The following is an 8,142-nucleotide window of genomic DNA, read 5'->3' on the forward strand; positions in this document are numbered from 1 at the left end:
TAAGAGTTGTCCTTGTGCTCATTAGTTAACTATAGTAATGCAATATCGATAATCATTTACTTAATACTGTTATTTTTGTACTCCCTGACTTTGGACCAGATCAACCCCTAAACCAAAGAGAAGGCAGGAAATCTCCACACAGTTCCTTTCAGGAAAAATCCCCCTATATTGTTTGCTCAGGTCATGGGACCCATTTAGAAATCTAACACAACAGAACCCCAAGACCAACTAGGACTTCTGGGCACAATCATAACACAAGTAAATAATAAGGAAGAGCAAGAGACACTTCACAAGCAAATGGAATAGCTTTTGCCAACTGCAAATTCAGCATGCAGAAGGATGCTCAAGTTTATTTCAGGGACTCGTTTCGCATCCGGCCAGCCGAGTATTCAGCTGAGGGTCAAAGGTGACTTAAAGCCAACTTTGTCAACCCCTCCCAGCTGAATTGCAATGTGTGCTTCTCAGCTGCAACCAATTTAGGAGCATCTGTGCTGCAGAGTTCATCTCTTCCCTCTATTTATTTTCCACTTGAAACTGTAATCCACAGTTTCAGATGACAATTTTCCCAGCAGCATACACTCCTCTGTTAGTGACATCCTGGTGTAACTTCAGATGAAGAAATAAAAGCAGGTGAACCTCAAAAAACAGATTCTGGTTCATGCAAATATCCCAGGCAAAGTATGAGAGGAGAGTAATACTTCAAAAACAGAATACATGACTAGAAAAGCAGAGTGGCTTAAAATATATTTTTTCACAAAAAAATTTCCATAAGAAATTCTCTGCCTGCCAGCACTAGCTGCTGAAGCACCAACAAAAGGAAACAAGCTTTCCCAATAGTCTAAAATAAACATTGTATGCAGTGTGGTTGTAGCTGTTTTGGTCCCAGGATATTAGAGAGACAAGGGGGGGTCGGGTAATATCTTTTGTTGGTGAAAAAGACAAGCTTTTTCGAACTACACAGTGCTGAAGAAGAGCTCTGCGTATCTCCAGCTTGTCTCAACAATTTTGCTCTCACTCAAGAACTCCAGATGCCATGTGAATGTATGAGAAATCAGGGGACTTTTACAGCTGCTGTGAAGTAACAGATAGATAAAGAGATTAATTCTGATTAATTTAAGAGTAGTTTTAAATAACTCAATTAAAAATAGCACTTTACAACTTTGTAAGACCCTGTTTTCTCCAACCTTCAAACAGCAACTGAATTTACTAAGTCCTTCTTTATGTCAGACTTAGGTCAGTGCTCCTTATAGGAGTATTGGTATCATGTCAGCTTCTGTTGAAATAGGTAATGAACCAGTGAGTCGTATTTCTAAAAACTGCTTAGACTAAAAACTGTATCATAACCTATAATATATTATTTATATACTGCAGTGCCCAATATACTTAAAGTTACATCATGACTGAGCAATTCAAGTATATACTCAGGACTTAGGTTATAACCTATTATTTTCACATGTTCATAATTTTTGCAAAAAAAATGTATTGCCACTGAACTTTATCTCAGCTCAGAGGTGATTTTAAGCGGGGAACTTAAGCAAATCCTTTCAGCTCCTCTGATTTATGTGAATGTAAAATAATATCCACTTACTGTTTTCTGGAGCTTTCTTGTTCACATATTAACTAAAAATTGTACTGAAATGCTCCCCTTGGCTACATACACACATTTTAATTTAAGTCTGTATAATGCTATGGGCAATACAAGAAGCTAAAATCCAGGTGTATTTGGACTTATAAATACCTTAATTTACATAAATAAACCAACTGGTAAATCAGTCCGTCTCCCCTACTCCACATTAGGTATAAAAATCAGCTTTAAAAAACGCTGACCGAGTAGGCTTATATACAAGTATTTGTGGTAAGAAGCTGGGACTGGGAGTAGTGAGAAGTTCTGCCTAAAACAAATAGGCAGGAAGACTAGTATTTGTTCCAGGACCAATGAGTACGAGCAGCTTTACCAGCAGCTCCATTAGACAGAAGGTCTTATAAATAAATAAATAAATAAAATTAATGGAGATATCCCATCTCCTAGAACTGGAAGGGACCTTGAAAGGTCATTGAGTCCAGCCCCCTGCCTTCACTAGCAGGACCAAGTACTGATTTTGCCCTGGATCCCCAAGTGGCCCCCTCAAGGATTGAACTCATAACCCTGGGTTTAGCAGGCCAATGCTCAAACCACTGAGCTATCCCTCTCCCTCCCTTGACTACAGCTTCAACCCTGAAGAGCATTTAAGCACCACAGATACTACAGGTCCTGCATCTCTCTCCTCCTGTTCCACTAACAAGCTCTGGAACACCAAGGACACTCTCTAGTCCTACAGAATGCCACAGGAACAGAGTCTCCAGGACTCCTGCAGAGTTTAAGAACTCCTGAAGGATCAAGGAAAACAACTAGGTCCCAGAAGAATGCAGAGATGATTAGCTTCCCAGGACTAGAAAAGGTCTTGGTTGTGGCAGCACTTTCTGGCCCAGTGGAACTTAGGAGTTTTGCAGTCTTCCAGACAGCTCTCTCTGCTGCTAAGATTTTATAAATGCTGAGGGCAGCTTGCAATGTTCTTAGTTCAATTATTCTTAATGACCATCTCCAAAACAAACTATACCAACTTCTAAAATACTGCTGCAAGGGACAAGCTCTCAGTGATCACTAATGAATAAAACAGAGTGAAAGATTCTAGCTCATGTCATTTTTGCAATAGCACCTTTTAGTAATCCCTCTGAGGACTTGCTCCAGCATGCCTCACCAACCTCACACCCAGCCCCCTCACTCTGCTCCTCCTGCTTTGGCCCCCTCTGTCCAACAACACCTCCCATAACTCTCAACAGCTGGAAGTCACTTCCAACAGTGCTGGTGCTGCCCCCCACATAGCTAGAGCAGAATAAGTTGTCCCATGATTCAGGAAGTGGAAAACTCTATACCCTACTTGTCTTGTCCTGGTCAAGATTTATGTGTTTTGCACTCCTGTTTTTAAACATGCTTGAAAACAGAATATACTTAGCACTACAAAGACTAAATACTACGTACACCTCATCCAACAGTGGTCCTGCCAGTCACACAAATATCTGCACTGCAAAACAATATTTCCTTATAACTCCCAAGGCTAAGTGCTGCACAGATCACACAAGACCCTTATTAACATAGTAAGTTTTCATCCTATTTTCTACCACAGTTGGAAACCTGCTGCAAGCCAGCCATTTGAAAGGTTCAGTCTAGTAAAACAGAAGCAGGTAAAATCCTTTCTACCATACATTCTGTTACTATACATTTAATAATGCAGCAGCATCCATCCATCCATCAAGTGTTGAAAAGCAGCCATCCCACTATAACATACCAAATCACTCATCTCCTGTGCCCTGCCAATCATGCTAAAAAAACAAACAAAAAAAAACCCTCCCTGTAAGATTAAGCAGCAATATCCAAGTACTTTTGAATAAGCCTAAGAGAAATTCCATCAAAGAGACGCCTTGACACTGAAAAACATTGCCTTTCATTCCCACTAGATGATTACATTTTAAAACACAATTTTCTTTTGGTGAAATTACTAAGGGTAAAATCCATGTTCACAGAGGGGACAGCTCATACAAATAAGTCCAGATGTGCAGCCGCTCCTTCCATGTTTCTGGGGTTGTGGACTGTCCAGGAAAAAGAGACAGCAGGGTCACACTGTGGATTAACAAGCCATGGCTCCTACAGAACAGGCTACAGCAGTAAGGACTACTACAGACTCAGAACTACAGTAATGGCCATTAAGAAGTTCAACACCGAAGGAAAATGGTAATTCCTTTCCCCACCTCCAAGGAACCCCTTTTCTCAGACTCATATGAGACTCATGGCTTAGTGTAGGGAGAAGGGAGGATTGGTTCCAGCAATGTATATTATCCACAAAATCTTTTTTTCTGATTATTCCATCTTGTCCAAGCAGGGCCGGCTCTACTGTTTTTGCCGCCCCAAGCAGAGCGCCAAATTGCCGCTGTGGACGGCGGGGGCAGTCCGTGTGCCATTAGGGCAGCACGCGCGTTTCCGCAGTGGCGGCAACTTCTGTCTTCAGCCGGAAGACAGAAGCCGCCGAATTGCCGCCGCGGGCAGCTAAACACACGGACTGCCGCCCCTTGCAGAGTGCCGCCCCAAGCACCTGCTTGGAATGCTGGTGCCTGGAGCCGGCCCTGTGTCTAAGTACCTCAAGCTGAAAAGAAAGTAGCATCCACTTGAGACAGCCAGAAAAATATCAGCAAATAAATCATTCTACCTCTTCATTGAAAGACTGGTATTTTGTTACAGTGAGTTCTCTCGTGTGACTACTGCAGGGATACTACTCTTCTAAATAAGGTCCTGCCTGCATTACAAGTACCGCTATATCTTTGTAACCGGGTCAGGACATTCTCATCTGATCCCAGTTACAATAAATACTGCTGTATATACCTTGTAGCTTTGCTGCCATCACAACTGTGTTTTTACATTCACATCCGCCACTCTGACTATCTGTAACAGTGTGTTTTGGAAAAATCTGAGCTGCGTTCCCATAACAGCAGACAGACAGAACAGACAGAGGATGCGGACGCAGACTAGCACCCGCAGCACATAAGGCAATGCATATCATGTCCTACCATGCATGGAACTATGAGGAAGGGGAAACTGCCAAACAAGTTCCAAAGCATGCTTGGAATTAGGGGGAGGAAGGGGTCTCATCTAAGAAAAAGGTAAAGAAAAAGGGAAAGGAAAAGAGTGTGCACTGGACTGATTACATAAAGACAATCAAATACCTGCACAGGCCTTTGGCTTCTCACCTACCACACTTACTAAGCAAGTATTAACCATGCTGCATATTGAAACAAACCATGATGTAGAGCGAACCATGTCACCAACTGATTATAAACTTGTGCCCTGATCCTGTAATCAGACCCACAGGGGTCACATACACAAATCTGATTGTAGGACTGGGGTCCTGCTTAAAAGGTGTGGTCTCGGGGAGGCCACTAAGTGGCCTCCACCTGCCTCCGGAGATTTTCATTACTTGCATCTGAAGAAGTGAGGTTCTTACCCACGAAAGCTTATGCTCCCAATACTTCTGTTAGTCTTAAAGGTGCCACAGGACCCTCTCTTGCTTTTTAAGTGGAGCAAGACTGTACTCTGACCCAGGGAGATGTTCACTGTGTTTGATAAAGTATAGCTTTTAAGTGTATGGCACCCAGCAATATAAAGAGCTAAAAACTAGACAAATATAGCCAGTTATTTTAATTAACACCTTGAAAGTATATATTTTATAGCTATGAAAGCATATATAACTGCAAACATATATTTCATAGACCATCTCTTCCTAACCCTCATTATATAAAATTTTATTTCAAGAATATTCTGCAATTTTATCCTCTGGCCATTCAACAATGACATTTTTCTAAACCAGAGATTAATATCTAAACATGACATTAATGATGAAAGAGACAGGCATCAACTGTGTAACGCCACAAGGAATAGGGGGAGGACAGTAGGAATATATTTGTACACGTGTCCTTCCATACTGATGAATATCATCAAGGACATGGAACTAGTCACAGAGATGTCACCTTCAGAAAAGACAAGGGCTCAGAACACACACTCGGACAACTATAAATAAATATACATTATTTAGTAGAGAAAATTCATCTTTAAAAGAGTGAACTTTTAATTCTGGAGTCAGCTCTACATTTTGTTGCAATCACAATTTTTAAATAAATAGCAGCATACAGAAAGATAAACTTCAGACCAAGTGAGTGACAATGGGTAGGGCTTATTTTGGTCTCCAAAGATGCCAGATTTAAAACTAGGATGAGAGAGAAGCCAATGCACATACATGATTTACCTTCCCTGGAAAAGCACTTAACTGCCCAGCAAAAGCAGCAGCTGCTGCTCAAACCAGTCCTTCCCGGAAGAGTTGAGTTCATAATTAAACAACCTGACACTTTTACAGTGGTGTTTATGACTAGAATCACCCTTGATTCCTAAACCCAAACCTGTTTTTCTCTGTATTTCTTAGAAATTTGTTGCAGCCTTTTTGGAGGTTTATTGGGCTACTAATGATTCCTTTCATACATCCTTTCTTCTCTGCAAATGACCTGTGTGCCCAGTCCTATCCACGTCTCCAACACAAGGATCCAGACCCACCAACGTTCATTCTGGAGTGAGGATTCATTGTCTCACAGGCCGGATAGTGCATCTTTCCCCACCAGGATGGAGAATTCTGCACTGGGTTTCAATGAGATGATTAAACCCTCACGTGCACACTTCTAAAAATCTCTCTGTCATTCACAATGCCACAGCTGGACACTGCCTTGGATAACCCAGAAAGGAGTGACTCCTCCAGAGCATTCAAGAACTAAACCCTCCTAGACATCCAGGGCATTTCTCCTGGGAAGGGAAAGCAGAGGAGCCACAATTTAGTAAGGAGGGAATTCTGTTTGTACAGCACCTAGCGCAACGGGCACCTGTTCCATGACTGTAGCACCCAGGAGCCCCAGTTGGACAAACAGATAATAATGAGTAGAGATCAGATTTTACAGCCTAAAATTTTTATAAAGTGAAGCTTGTTAAGTTAAGAGAACAAAGACCTGTTATCCCCCTCAGCCAGTCCAGAAGTGACATATGGGGGGGGACAGAGGAGGGGTCATGTGCCCCCCAATGTCTGCCAGGGTTTATATGCCCTGCCCTGAACCCCGCTGCACCAGAATCTTTAAATCAGAGGTTTTCAAACTGGGAGGCAGGGCCCCCTTGGGGGGTGGGGGTGCAGAGGAACACTGGAGTTGGGGGGAAGCAGCGATGGCAGCTGGCTTGGACTTCGGCCCCGCACGGCAGGACTCAGGAGCAGCCCCTCACCTCTCTTTGTGGGGGGGGGGCACGCAACCAAAAACTGTAACGCAAAGGTGGGGGGCTCAGCTCCAAAAGTTTGAAAACTGCTGCTTTACATTGTGCCCCGCCCCCACTGTCAAGGGTGACCCGTCGTCGCTGCCAGCCCCCATCGCCTCTGCAGATGCCAGCCCCGGCCCGCTACCCCCGGCCCGGGGAAGGGACCCAGACATCACAGCCCAGCGCGCCGCCTGGGGCAGGCTGGTCAGCCCCCTTCCCCTGGGCGTGCCGGGCAGCCCCCCGAGCAGCCCGCCCGCCGCGGGGCGAACCAAACCCCCAAACCCCCCCGCTTGCCACGAGCCCCACGGGCCAGGGCTCCCCGCCAGGGCGGCCACCGCCCCCCTTCCCCGGCAGCAGGGGCCTCCCGGCCCGGCACTGCGCCCCCCGGGGGCGGGGCGGGGCGGGCCGCTCACCTGCCAGCCCCCCGCCGTCCTCCCCGTAGCCTCGCCGCCGCTGCAGCACGAAGTAGCGGTTGGAGCGCTCCAGCACCCACAGCTTGAGGGCGCTCTTCAGCAGCACCTCCTCGGGCTTCAGCCACATCTCGGCGCCCGCCGCATGCCCCGCTCCGCTCCGCTCCCACGTACACAGCCGGCCTGCCAAGCCCCACCGCGCGGGGGGCGCCGCCCGCCGCCGCCAGGCCCGCCGGGAGATGTAGTTCGCTGGCGGCCGGTGGCCGCGGTCCGGGCGCCGCCCTGCACTACCAGCCCCAGCGGCCGGCGCGCCGCCGTGAGGGAGGCGGGTGGGCGGCAGCTGAGCGCCGCTCTGGGCCGGGGCGGGGCCTGGGTCGTCCCCCGCGTTTGCCTAGTGGTGGCCGAGTGACCGCGTAGCCCCGCCCACCGGGGGGCTCGGCTCCGCCCTCGCTGCGCGCGGTGTGTGGCAGGGCGGGGGCGCTCCCCACGGCCGTCTGCAAACGGGCTGGCACCGACCTCGGCCACTTGGTACCAGGCCCTGGGAGAGGTGTGGGCTTCGGGCAACGCACCCCCGACCCCCCCACACACACCCTGTCCCTGACACCCCCAACACACACACCCTGTTCCTGACACCCCCCCGACACACACACAGCCTGTCCCTGCCAGCCCTCCAACCCACACATAGCCTGTCCCTTACACACACCCAATACACACACACACACACCCTGTCCCTGCCAGCCCCCAACACATACACCCTGTCCCTGACACACCCAACCCATACACCCTGTCCCTGACACACCCCCAACACTGTTACACATACACCGCTGTCCCTGCCAGCGCCCCAACACACCCATAGCCTGC

General features: G+C 47.2%; 1 protein-coding gene across 2 annotated transcripts in view; it reads right to left on the bottom strand.

The window, feature by feature from the left end:
* The window catches only part of TBC1D8B (TBC1 domain family member 8B), a 61,918-nt gene extending 54,466 nt beyond the window's left edge, over positions 1–7,452 (bottom strand). For both annotated transcript variants that reach the window (XM_034780981.1, XM_034780980.1), the window contains exon 1: positions 7,285–7,452. In XM_034780981.1, the coding sequence (XP_034636872.1) occupies positions 7,285–7,411 (127 nt within the window). In that variant the 5' untranslated portion in view covers positions 7,412–7,452. The remainder of the gene's footprint in view (positions 1–7,284) is intronic.
* Between the last annotated feature and the right edge of the window lie 690 nt (positions 7,453–8,142).

The sequence above is a fragment of the Trachemys scripta genome, chromosome 9 (genome assembly GCF_013100865.1).
Source record: "Trachemys scripta elegans isolate TJP31775 chromosome 9, CAS_Tse_1.0, whole genome shotgun sequence".
NCBI classification, from domain to species: Eukaryota; Metazoa; Chordata; order Testudines; family Emydidae; genus Trachemys; species Trachemys scripta.